Here is a 13,651-nt window from a genome sequence, read left to right as displayed (position 1 = left end):
AGCTCTAGTCCTTACGCATGCATTAGTGTGCATTGGGCTGTGTCCTAGAGGCAAGCTGGAGTGACTCACACGTTCGGGCAGCACTATGGTCCAAGAGACCCTGGGGGTGCGAGCTGAAAGGCGCTGGGTAACTCCACGGAGGAGAGATGAAATAGAAGCCCAAAAATCAGGCTGCCCAGGATGTTCCTTTGGGAGGTGAGGAGGATGGAAGGGAGGGTAGAAAGCTCTATTCTCAAGTGTTTTGCTGGGAAAGGGAAAGCTGGCAATGCAGCCAGTGTTAATGTTTGGGCCAAACAGCAGTTCTCCATTGCACACAGCTGCGTGTCACTCCCAATGCCTGGTCACAGCGCTAGCACCTCTCACTTTTTCTCCTGTGCGGTGGGCTTTGGAACCAGGTTTGGTATTTGGGAATGAAGTTCTCTTGCTTTCACACGGGGCTAGTGCCATGGCTGCAGCCCAGAGGCGCTCAGCTCAGCTGAGTCCAAAGGCCACTTTAAGCAAACTTTGCGTCAGGATGGGGCTTGTCCAGCCCCTGGCATGTCTCAGAGCAGACTCAGGGCTGCTCTGTGTTATGTCTGGCTGCCCTCAGCCCTAAGGAGAGTGCCGTGGCATAGGGATAGCTTGGCATGAGCTGCAGGACGGTCTAGCTGCCCCAAGTACATGCCTAGGGTCTCAGATGGGCACACAGGTGGGGTGGATAGCCCTTCCCACAGCTCACGCTGCCCAGCTGCATTCTATTTTCAGTGCACTAGCTGAGGGAGAACTAGCAGAGCTGCTAGTCTCTGTGAGCCGGAAATCACACCCCAGCCCAAAGCGTAGCCATACCCCTAGATGTAAGAGCTGGTAGATCCCAGTCGGGTGTGTGTGTGTGTGTGTGTGTGTGATTACACTGTAGTGTCTGTATCTGTACACGCACAGAGAGGAACTGATTGCCTTTCTGTTGATGCATCCTGTGCAATCTTTCCTCAGGTCTCTCGGAAACAGTAAGACTGGTCCAGTCTCACCCGGCAGTTACCCAGGGTGAATGGTACATCCCCAGCTGCCTGGAGTAGCTGGGACATTCCCTTTGAAGTGCCACATTTCAGTGGTGCCCATGCACCAAACTCTATAGCTGCACCCCTACTGAGCTGCAGAGGGCTCAAGGCACTGTTAGAATTGCCCCCACATATCCAGGAGAGGTTTCCACTTAGGTATTACTTACTCCTCGCTGTCCTTGCTGGGTTAACGCTGCCATTGGCTGAGGGGAATTGAATTTGTAGCATCTATTCGTTTACTTCTTGGGAAGAAATTAGTCCCTAAGGGACAGACAGCTTAGCTGCTTTCCCCCATTCGTATATTTCCTTCAATCTGTCCTGTTACTGTCTCATTTCTTTTGATCACCAGACTAGATTCTGTTTGCTAATGCCCTCTTCTGTTTCTGTCGTTCCCAGGGGATAATCACAACATCAATAGTGTCATATATCGGTGGAACCCCAGGACTAGACTTTTCGAGGCCAACCAGACCATTCCTACCTCTGGAGCCTACGACTGGGAATTTTTTACTGTTGGACCTTACTCTTTCCTGGTCGTGGCCAACACATTTAATGGCACATCTACGAAGATCGACTCCCACATCTACATCTGGCTTGGTGGCTCCTTTCAGCTCTTCCAGTCAATCCTGGTAAAAAATTGATATTAATCAGATTTGACTTCCCTTTTGCACTGAGTAGATCCAGTGACTTTAATGGGACTTCCCAGCTAAATGAGGCCAGCCGAATCTGGCTCTAGGCAGGGCCGGCTCTGGCTTTTTTGCTGCCCCAGGCAAAAAAGCCGCCGGCCGCCCTCCCCCCCGCCGGGGGGTGGGAGGGCGGTGAGCCCCAGCGGGGGCTCCGCTCTCCCCCTGGCAGCTGGGGGGAGCCCTGGGAGGAGGACGGCGAGCCCCGGCGGGGGCTCCGCTCTCCCCCCAGCGGCCGGGGGGAGGGCGGCCAGAGCCCTGGGAGGAGGGCGGCGAGCCCCGGCCGGAGCCCTGGGAGGAGGGCGGCGAGCCCCTGCCAGAGCGCAGGGGGCAGGGCAGTGAGAGGGCGGTGAGCCCCAGCCAGGACTCGCCGCTCTCCCGCCGGGGGGGAGAGTGGCCAGAGCGCCGGGGGGAGGGCGGCGAGCCCGGCCATGGCCCCGCTCTTCCCGGGGGCCGGAGCGCCGCGCCGCCCCCCTCCAGGTGCCACCCCAAGCACAAGCTTGGTGGGCTGGTGCCTGGAGCCGGCCCTGGCTCTAGGAGGAGGTGCATGGCTCATGGAGGCCACTGGGATCTGGCTCTAGGAGGAGGCGTGGCTCCTGGGGCCAGTGGGATCTGGCTGTAGGAGGAGGTGCATGTCTCATGTCCTGGGGACAGACCAACAGTCTCTCTCTCTCTTTGTGTGTGAATTGGTGAAAAAAGCGAAAGCTGCTGAGTGTCCCCTTTGATCGCGGAACTTGCGGAAGCCTATTTCGCGGCCACAGAAGACAAAAATCAATATAGAAAACTAATCAAGCTGCTTCCTTCTAACAAACCTTACACTCTTCCCCGGCTTTGTTCTCTTGTCTTTTGCTACTTGAGTGTAATAGCCTGAAATCTGTCTCCTGCCTTGTAGGGATTCGAGACAATGCTAGGAAATAAGCGTAGAGACAAGTATCTCTAGTCCCATGGGGTACTGCTGGGGTTTTCTTCCCTAAAGACTTGCCAAGTTCAGGTTTCTTTTATATGCAGTGACAGTGTCACTAGCTGACACCAGCCTGGGAGGGGGTTTGGGGCAGCAGGGGAGAGGAATAGTAGAGCGCTGGGCGGCGGTGGGGGGGGGGGGGGGGGGGGACTATATGACCTCAGATTCAACCCCAACCCCATTACACACCCGCTTTCGTCAATGCACATATTAATGTTTGCTGTCTGTACAGTTCCAGTAGTGTGCCAGGCACTTTAGAGACTGCTGGAAAGACAATGTCCATGCCCTGATGAGCTCACAGGCCGAGACCCGAACAGACCAGCAGAAGAGAAGAGCTGGAGGCAGCTCCTTGAATGCTGCCTGCCTTTCCTCACAGCTTTACAGCAGCTCCTCGTGCATCCTGCCATGGGCTGACTCAAACATGTAGCAGAAACCATGTGAACAACAAACAAGCCCAAACTCTCCACAGCAGTTTCCAATCACTCTGAATATAGAAAAAGTGACCTATACAGCCCCTGCTGCATTATCTTGCCCAGGAAAACATTGCTGGGTGGGTGGGGATCTCCCAAGTCACTTTGCAGGCCACTCTCCAAATCAGCAGAGCAGCAGGGCTCGGCAGGCTGATGGAGAGAGCAGCCCTGGTTGAGACAGCAGCGTAATGCTCTCCCCATCCCTACCAAACTGTTCGGCTCCACCTCTCTGCCCTGCTCTCCATACACACCTCTGCCCTCTCAGGCCCTGTGATTCCCAGCCCGATAGCCAAGCAGGACCCAACACTGATGGTGAAACTCTAGCCCTCTGAAGTCTGTGGGAGTTTTGCCATTGACTTAAATTTCACCCTCATCCCATTGACTGGAGCAGTCTCTGCTGAGTGCTGGGAGTTTCTTTCTATCTCCTTCACAGCAAGACCAAGAACACAGCGTAGGTTTGACCCAGCTCCTGAGTGTTCATCTGCCAGATTGTCCTCGTTTGAAAAGCAAGTACCCACGCTTGGCTGCTCTCCTCGCCCAGCCCTTAGAGCTGCAGCCTGTGCTCTCCGAGGGTGACATCCAGGACAGCAGCTACCGGGGGTCTCGCTGGACCTAGAGTAAAAGTTCTGCCTACTGAATAATAGCCTGTGTTCCTAATTAGACAGTGCCAGGGCCCAGAAAAGAAAGGGACTCATCGAGGTCACCCGCTGTATCCTTCTGAGAAAACAACTGGCTGAAATCAGCAAATCACTCGCCTGGTGGCGTTGCCACACCCCTGCTCTAGGCTCCTTGGAAGGTTCATTATTTATACAATTTCACCTTCCCTCCCTTCCTTGTGATTTTTAAATCCATGATGATGCTGCTGAGATTTAAGTCCCCGGAGGGCCAGGGAAACGAGTGTTCTGAGAGGAAATCCGGGTTTACTGGAACACTTTGCTATGGGAAAGAGCCACTGGAGGATTCAGAAAGCTGCCGCTCTCCTCCAGTTACCAGGAGCAGGACTTGTTTCAGGCCATAACAGCCAATTCCTGTGTGGAAGTTGTTTTTGGTAGGGCATGATTGCCCTCTTGGGGTATGTTCTCTCTTTCATAGAGGAGTATTTAACAAGCTCCAAATTGCAACCAGTGAAATGTGGCAGGTACATTCTCACAAGTCGGAGATGCATTTCAGTCCTATTTCTCAGACACTGCTCCATGTCTGGAGAGTTTGATTTCTTTTTAATGGGAAATTGCAAACTTCCAATTTGTTTTTTAAATTTACCCTTAAGATTTGTGAAAATCCCTATCCTTCCTAAAGCAGCAGGGGCTAACAAAAGGAACAGAAAGTTCAGAACTAGAGCTAAGGAAACTATGGCCTCAAAATCAAATTGCCTGAACATTGATCTTCCTAAGTGTGTCGTTCTAACAGGTAGGGCTTCCTATCTGCTTCATGTTGGGGAAAGGTTGTCACCCAGAGACTGTGCTAGTGTTGGGGAGGAGAACCTGTGTCCCAAAAGCCTGCCCTGAAGCTGCCAAAATCTCTTCTCTTTCACAGCTTTGGTCAGAGTATTTTGTGACAATTGTAGCCTCTGGATCACCACCTCTGAAATAGCACGTACGACACCTGTTCCTGATACATGTATAATAGCGTCACAGTGTGAAGCTGCTGAGGATGAGAAGTGACGCACTGTGCAATGCTTTGTCCTCCCATGCAACACCATGCAGTTTCTCAGGCCTTGATTCAGTAAACCATCCCTATTCAACCAAGTACCCTTACAGTTCTGCATGCACGTGGTACTTGAAGTAAAGCATGTGCTTAAATGCTCTGCTGAAATGTGGCCTAACACGGGTCTACGCACACCTGTGTAATAGGTTTGAGACCTTCATTAAAAATTATTCATGAATCATGGAAATGTCGGGCTGGAAGGGACCTCAAGAAGTCACCAAGTCCAGTCCCCTGTATTGTCACAGTTCCAAGTAAACTTAGACCAGCCCTCACAGGTGTTTGTCCAACCTGTTCTTAAAAACCTCCAAGGATGGAGATTCCACAACCTCCCTTGGAAGCGTATTCCAGAGCTTAACTATCCTTATAATTAGAAAGTTTTTCCTAATATCTAACCTAAATCTCTTGCTGGAGATTAAGCCCATTACTCCTTGTCCTACCTTCAGTGAACATGGAGAACAATTGATTGCCTTCCTCTTTATAACAACCCTTAACATATCTGAAGACTTTTATTGGGTTCCCCCTGAGCTGTCTTTTCTCAAGACTAAACATGCCCAGTTTTTTTAACCATTCTTCATAGTTCGGTTTTCTTAACTTTTTATCATTTTTGTTGCTCTCCTCTGGACTCTCTCCAGTTGTCCACATCTTTCCTTAAGTGTGGCACCCAGAATAGGACACAGTATCCATCTGGGGCCTCACCAGTGACAAGTAGAGAGAGACAATTACCTCCTGGGTCCTACATATGACACTCGTGCTAATACACCCCAGAATGATATTAGTCTTTTTTGCAACTGCATCCATTGTTGACTCATATTCAATTTGAGATCCACTATCAACCCCTAGTCCTTTTCAGCAATACTACCACCTGGCCAGTTATTCCCCATTTTGTAGTTGTGCAGTTGATCTTTCCTTCCTAAGCAAAGTATTTTGCACTTGTCTTTATTGAATTCCATCTTGCTGATTTCAGACTAATTTTCCAATTCGGCAAGGTCATTTTGAATTTGAATCCTGTCCTGCAAAGTGCTTGCAACCCCTCCCAGCTCGGTGTCATCTACAAATTTTATAAGCACACTCTCCAGTCCATTATCTGAGTCATTAATGAAAATATTGACTAATACCAGATGCAGGATTGACCCCTGCAGGACCCCACTAGGCACATCCTCCACGGCAAACCATTGATAACTACTCCTTTAGTATGGTCTTTCAACTAGTTGGGCACCCACCTTATAGTAATTTCATCTAGACCCCATTTCCCTGGTTTGTTTATGAGAATGTCATGTAGGACGGTGTGAAAAGCTTGACTACAATCTAAAGATATGTTACCCATGTTCACTTTTTCGTTTCATCCTAGACTTTTGGTGCTGCCGACTGGGAGGTCTTTCGCATTGGAGACAGAATCTTCCTCGCTGTGGCTAACAGTCACAGTTACGACAGTGGAACCGTAGTGCCAAACAACTACTACGCCATCAACTCCTCCATCTATGAGCTGAACATCACGGCACAGATGTTTGTCAAGTTTCAGGATCTTCTCACCTACAGGTACCAACTCTTTTTTCAGTGCAAAAACATCTGTACTGGGTCCCAGAAAGTTCCCAATTCAATGTCCTTTCCAGTGATCACAGAATTAGATATTCGTAGATTTTTTCAGACCAGAAGGGACCGTGACCTCCTGCATAGCACAGGGCAGAGAATTTAACCCAAGGATTCACATAATACCTGAATCTGCCAGGAATTGCGCTCATAGGCGTAGTTTGACTGCTCTGTTTGGGGGGGCAAAGCACACCCATGTACAAGCACACACAGGTGCATGCTGAAGTCAGTCCCCTTGGTTCACTGGCTCTTCCCCCCTCCCTCAGTGGTACCTGGGCTGCTGGTGCTGGGGGGGACAGGACAGCATAACGGGGGAGCCCCAGTTGCTGCTGGCAGCCACTCTGGCACTGGCTGCTACAGCGAGGTCCCAGCTCTACTGCTGCTGCGATTGCCTCCTTGCTGGGGCTGCTGCTGCCCAGGGAACGTCACATGCTGGGCTCCTGCTTCCCCCTGTCCATTCCCGTATCCCCTTTTCTTCCCCATCCCCTCCCTCTTCCTCTCCCCTTCTCTTCCCCCGTCCCATCCGACTTCCCTTTCCCACTGTCTCTTCTCACCACCACACCCCCCTTGCTCTGTCCCCTCCCCTCTGCCCCCCACTGGCACTCATGGTTGGAGAGGAATCAGGTGGGCACTAGGACCCAGGAAAAGCTGCTCACTCAATCCTGCTCCATGCCTTCTGGGGAGCTGAAATGAGGGCAGTGACAAAGCCCCTTCTCTTCCTGCCCCCCAGGTCGAGCAGAGCAAGCCCTGCAGGGTAGCTCAGCACCCACAGAAATAGGGGGGAAGGAATGGCATGTGACCCCTATGCCTCCCCTCTGTGGGGACAGTGTCCCCAGAGGCCCCCCCAAACTACACCTATGATTACGCTCCCCCTCCCCTTGGGAAACATGACGAGAGGAAGTCACTACGTAGGAACACCAGGGCCCATACCCTGACCTCGCTTAAAACAGCCAACTTCCATGGACTTCAATAGCTGTGCTGCTTTACGCCAGCTGAGGATCAGGCCCCAGATTTGGAAATTGAGGCATGTTCCCATTCAAGCAAAGGAGGGAGACTGACGACTGGGGTGGCTGTGGTGCTCAGAAGAAGCAGAGTCCCGTGTCTGTCAATGAAGGTTCCACCAATGCGTCTGTTCCCATCCTGTTTCAATGAACCACGTTGTGTAAGAGGAGGACACAGCTGGCTACAGTGGTTATCTGATGTTTAGCAGTTGGGAGCGTAGGCTGAACAGCTATCTAGATAAAAGAACAGGAGTACTTGTGGCACCTTAGAGACTAACAAATTTATTTCAGCATAAGCTTTTGTGGGCTACAGCTCACTTCTTCAGATGCATAGAATGGAACACAGACAGAAGATATCTATACATACAGAGAACATGAAAAGGTGGAAGTACGCATACCAATTGTAAGAGGCCAATCAATGAGATGAGCTATCAGTAGCAGCAGAAGAAAAAACTTTGAAGTGATAATATCTTCTGTCTGTGTTCCATTCTATGCATCTGAAGAAGAGAGCTGTAGCCCACGAAAGCTTATGCTGAAATAAATTTGTTAGTCTCTAAGGTGCCACAAATACTCCTGTTCTTTTTGCAGTTACAGACTAACACGGCTGCTACTTTGAAAGCTATCTAGATAGTTACTCTCTGGGAGTTCTACTAGCATAGTACTGGGAGAAGGTGGTTAGAGGAACCCCCCCGCCCCCACTTTGGGCCTAATTTTCCCCTCCCCACACTGGATTTCAGTGGCTGCATTATATGTCCCCTTTGCACTATATAACAGGCTGCCCAAGGTGCAAGGCAGAGGAGAACCAGGCCCAGTGTCCTTTGCAGAGCTCGGTTACAAAGTCCGTATCACCAGCAAAGCCAGACAAGAACAAAAGAAAACACCCCTTCATTGTCTCTGTCCATTGCTCCGGCCCTCTGTGCCCAGTGGGGACCCACCACACCCAGGGCCCATCCAGATACAGGCACTTCGCTCTGCTCCACACATTTCTCTGTGCTGAGGTGGATCTTCCTGGCTGAGCTAGTGGGGAGGCCCAGGTCCTTCTTCTGGCAGGGCATGGGTAGATTTCAGAGTGCCGATCCCGATCAGGCAGCCTCAAGGCCTGGCGCTGGAGCTTTGTGTGTGCTGAGACTGGGGACAGAAGGGAGTGTCGAGAGGCCGTTTGTAGCTCAGCAGAAAGGAGGCTTCTCCCCATTCGGTCTGAATGCAGACCGTAGGGGGATGGATACATTGCCAGCCAGGCTTTACGATGTAAGAGCCCTGGGCCAGGTAGGACCGCTCTCCCCTCAGCCAGCTGCTTCCACATCAGAGTCTTAAACTGAGCCCAAACAAGCCTTCCTCATGAGTGCTGCCAGCCCTCTGCATTGGCGTAACACCTGCGAGCCACCTGCACCTTGGTAGGTCTTTAACTGAACTCCTCCTCCTGTGGGAAATCAGCCTTTCCGTGCCACCAGCACCATGGCATAGGTGAGCTACTTGGCCATCGTTTGTCAGCCCGCTCAGACGGGGTCCTAGCCCAACATGACCTCAGCTGCTCAAAGGCAGTATGCCTCTTTTAGCCAAGACCAAAGTGAGGATGCGTGTTTCAGGCCCCCACCGTAGCTGGCTGTATCCCGCTCCTTCTCTCAACCAGCAGCCGTTACCGAAAAGGCAAGCGGGTGAGTCCTTGGTGCTTTGGCCTGTGCACGGGCAGCGCCCTACTCCATTCCCCAGAGCAAAGCATTCAGGTCGACTTCTCTGGAGCTGTCTGCAGGACACACGGAGAGGTGCTCTGCCAGCCAATCCCACTGAGGGTGGAGCTTGGAGAGTGGCAATAACAAATAGTGCCAGTCTGGCTGTTCTCAGCCACTGGTTTCAAGCCACTTGGCTAAGGGCTTTAGCCCTCTTTACAGGTAGGGAAACGGAGGCAGCAAGCTTAGTGGCTTGATAGTCCGGGCTGCCCAGCACCACAGAAGTCAATGGGAGATGAGGTTGCTCAGCACTTCTTAAAATCAGGCCCGATAACAAGCACCAGCAATATCTGTTGTGTCCCACCCACGCCCTATCCCAGGGGTAATCAATAGGCAGCCCGCAGGCCAAATCCAGACCGCCAGCCGCTTTTGAACGGACCCCGAAATCTTGTTATTTACTTCTTATCATTATTGTTATTGCGATGTGAAAAATGTTTCTCTGGAGTCCGGACCTCGACTGTACCTTGGCTGAGAAATGTGGAGCTTCACAAAAAATCACTGGCTACCCCATTCCCTCTCCACTGACCCATGCTGGGAATTCGCTGAATGGTAGCTGGTTCTGGAACATGATAGGAACTAAAATGTGTGAGGATCAATTGTTGAAAAGATTCTTTTCAAAATGTATTATAACTGAAGGCAGCTTGGGGAAAACCTGCCTCTGTGTGGAAAGAGCTGCATTCCCCTCAAACTGACATAATTTTTGTAAGTCACTTGTAAGGGAGGGGTGATCTTGCCTCTTCTGTATACAGCATATGGGCCCAGTTCTGTCTTCCTCAATGCCCAGCCCAGTCATGTGTGGTTCTGAATTTAGCAGCAAGCGTATATCAATTGGAAAGCTTGGCTGTGATCCCTAATCATTCCCTGTATCAGTTCCTCTGAGTCTACAGTGCAATTTGACCATGCTGAAAGGAGGTAAGGTGTTGTCACCCATTCAACTCTTAACCTCTTGTGGTGCTAGATGTCACAGTATAGCCACAGCAATGACCCGCATTGTCTGGGTTGGCAAGGCTTCACCTGGCCAGGGCTGACATGACTCTGTGGCATGTATAACTCACGCCCACATATGGACCGGCCATAGCTGGCTGTTACTGGAGGCCAGGCTTGCTATGAATGAAGTGCTTGTGGAAAGGGCTGAATTAGCAGCTATTTATCCACAAAACAGGTGCATTGTGGGCAGTGGCACAGCAAACTGTCCCACCAATGTGCCTCCACCCTGATCTGGGGAGACCAACCCTGTTTGGAGGAGGGTACTTTATACCCATCATCCCCTCCTGCTGCCGCGGCCACTCCATGCCAGCTGTGGTCATGGCCTTTCTCCCGGGGACACTAGGAACTGGACTGGAGCCACCAATTCATCACAAAGCCCAGGAAATGGCCAGCAGATGGTAACAGCTTTGTGTCTCTGTGCTGCCCTGGGCCAGATGCAGGCTGGTGCCCCGAAGGGACCTGGTGAGCCTCTCTAGGGATGGTTCTAATGACCCATCTGTGTGCTTGCTCCCTATCACAGTGCTCTGGACTGGGAATTCTTTTCAGTGGGAGAAGATTATTTTCTGGTGGTAGCAAACTCCTTTGACGGATTCACCTTCTCTGTGAACAGTATTATATACAGGTAATGATGCCCGAGCAGCGTGGCACCATCTTAGAGCCACAGGCAGTTGGAGAGGCACTGTCAATTGTCTGCAATCAAGGGCCAGAGGAAATGCAGAGAGAGACGGCTTAGAAGGCCGGAGTGATTCACTTCATCTTGTCACCCTCCTCTGCCTCCTCAGGATCTGGGCTGCTCTGCATGGGGGCAGGTGGCCCAGAAGCAGAGCAAGCAGGAAATGTACAGGGGAAGTTATTCCACCTTTTCCTTCTACTCTCATTACCTGATTGCAGATCCATACCTCTGAATGGGCCCTAGTACAAAGCAAGCATCTTTCTAACCCATGCAGAGCTGGGCTATTTCAGCCAAAAGTAGCAAAGCAAGGCAATGGACCCAAAGGAGGAGGCAGGGAGAGAAGGAGAGACACCGCACCTTCCACTGCTCTCTTGTGGCCAATAGATGTGTTGGGTTCAGTGCCCACGGACAGTGATTAGAGGGGACCCCATGCAGAGGCCTTTCTCCTCAGGCTTTTCACAGTGGATGCAGAACTGGTAAAATGTACCCGAGCGAACATCCTGCAGGCCTCCGTCAGGCTGGGGACCAGTGCTGTGTGGGCAGCAGCCCCGCGAGCTCTGTGTGCTGCCCCACTGCAATCCTGACCGGGAGGTGCCACCACCAGGGCGAGAGTCTCCATGGCTGGGCTGCCCGTTGACCTTTGCTGAGCCTGCCCACCTGCTCTCAGTGACCTGTGGGGTGGTGCTGACCCTGTCCACTAGGGCCTGGACTGAGGCCACCAAATCCATTTCCCATAAGTCACCACACCCAGCCATCAGGTGATCATTCTAGGTCACTACTGGGTGACTTTTCAACCACCAGCCTAGAGGGAAAAGGTTCAGTATCTCATGACCAGTCATCAGTGCCTCATTGTCTGTAGGGGGGGCAGAGCTATGAAGCTATTCAGACTGGGAATGAATCCAGTGTCTGCTACTACACAAAACATCCCTGACGGGGAGAGGCCTACTATAGCACCAAGCCTCAAGCAGCGAGCTCTTCCTCTAGTTCTGTTCCAGTTGCAACCCTTCCAGATAAGGAAGCTTGCAATGGAGTGATGGGGGCTGGGAGGAGCATTTCTCTATCTAGCCAATGTATCTTTGCGGGACAACATTTCTGTCAGTTTGATCTAGCAAGGGTTTGTCTAGGCTGCAGTCAGAGGTGTGACTGCAGCACGCGTGGACATACCTGAACTAGCTTTGATCTAGGTAGCTTGGCCCATGCTGCAGCAGCGTCACTGCTGCTGTTATTGGAGCTAGTTAGGTCAGAGCTAGCTCGGGTGCATCTACACCTGCTGCAGTCCCACCGCTGACTGCAGCATAGACAGCCCTTCAGAGTCACTAGCGTGGGGAGGTGCCCATTGGAGATGCAAACCCAGGCTGTGGGTATTAACGCATATCCTCTGTGCTGCAGGTGGCAAGGGTATGAAGGCTTCGTAGCGGTTCATCGTCTTCCGACGTTTGGCTGTCGAGACTGGGAAGCATTTCACACAACGGCGGGCTCCTACCTCATGTACTCGAGTGCCAGGGAACCACTCTCCAAGGTGCTGAAGCTGAAAACCGTGTGATCAGCTATTCAGTGATGTCTGTTTGCTGCCAGGAGTGGGGCAAACCCAGGCAAAGAAGCAACTTGTCTGGCTCGGCCCAGGCTAGAATTATCCCCCTGCAGGAAATACGCCAACTCAGGATTGCTGGGAAAGTCTGAAGCCGAGACAAGAAGAGCCTCAGCGCCAAATCCCTGGGGTTGGTTGAGCTGTGCTCTGCGCAGGACCTGGACAGACAGGGAAAGTGGTTCTATGGCACCTTTCCCATTCCTCGATCCAGGGGCTGGCCAGGGCACCATGCAAGCCCAGCTACGGCTTGAGCCAGATGGCGGCTGTCAGGCTGGTGCCGTTCTGAGCTCGGATAACATGCAGCAGTGGAGATGGTCCGAGGGCACAATCTAGTTCTACGTTCAAACCCATCCTAGGCAGCCATCTGTTAGCTCACTCTGCAGCAGACCCCAGCGGGTGAGAACACCAGCTCTGAGGAGTGTCCAGCCTCCATTGGATTGGTCTGATGCACAAGCCTTGCATGGTTATGTCCTCTGGTAATGCTGCCCATGTCCTCCAAGGTGTATTGATCCTTGTTTCCATGTCCACCTGCCTGTAATCCTGAGGTGGCGTGCAGTGTCTGTCTAACCTCCTCCCATTGTTGTTGTTGTTTCCAGTCATTTCCTGTAAGTGACGTGTTTATATTGCAGAAATCAATAGGTATATTGGAGATGTAATGATTTATCACTTACAATGATGGAGGCAGTGGTGGCAGTTCCACAGTTACGGCTGCACTGAGATTTGCACTTAGAGGGATTTTAGTCATTAGAGTAGCAGGGCAGATCCTCAGCTGGTGGAAATCACCCTCGCACCATTGACCCCTTGCCCCCGAATCTGGCGAAGTCATTTTCCCATGGAAGCGTCTGTTTAATTGTTTTAATGAGATATTTACTCACAGTCACAGAGGAAACATTGCAAAATGCTCCAGTTGCAATTTTGTCCTGTTTTTCTCGTCCTTCTTTGGGGTCCTCTGCTTAACCAACCAGAGGTCTACCACAGCGTAGACTCAGAGACAGAGCCCCCTTTGAACCCTGAACATGCACGGAGTTATCGCCATTATTAATCACAGCTCCAGCCAGCCTGCCCCGGCTCCCCTGGTGCACCAAGCAGCAGCTCTGGAAGGCTGAGCACCAGGAGAGGGGGCATGCGGGCGGCAGGGGCATATGAGGGGAGCATGGGGAGACAATTGGGGTGTGAGCTAGAGGGGAAAGAAGCTGCACTCTAATGAGCCACCCCCGGGCATCAGCACTAAGTGCTCTG

At 51.7% G+C, this 13,651-nt stretch overlaps 1 protein-coding gene across 1 annotated transcript in view; it reads left to right on the top strand.

The window, feature by feature from the left end:
• Nucleotides 1-13,351, top strand: part of TSPEAR (thrombospondin type laminin G domain and EAR repeats) — a 78,268-nt gene extending 64,917 nt beyond the window's left edge. The window contains exons 9-12 of the mRNA XM_034782140.1: nucleotides 1,431-1,660; nucleotides 6,198-6,385; nucleotides 10,672-10,773; nucleotides 12,214-13,351. Coding sequence (XP_034638031.1) covers nucleotides 1,431-1,660; nucleotides 6,198-6,385; nucleotides 10,672-10,773; nucleotides 12,214-12,367 — 674 coding nt within the window. The 3' untranslated portion in view covers nucleotides 12,368-13,351. The remainder of the gene's footprint in view (nucleotides 1-1,430; nucleotides 1,661-6,197; nucleotides 6,386-10,671; nucleotides 10,774-12,213) is intronic.
• Nucleotides 13,352-13,651: the final 300 nt, after the last annotated feature.

This window comes from Trachemys scripta, chromosome 9, assembly GCF_013100865.1.
Source record: "Trachemys scripta elegans isolate TJP31775 chromosome 9, CAS_Tse_1.0, whole genome shotgun sequence".
Lineage (NCBI taxonomy): Eukaryota > Metazoa > Chordata > Testudines > Emydidae > Trachemys > Trachemys scripta.
This window is presented reverse-complemented; position numbering and strand designations above follow the sequence as displayed.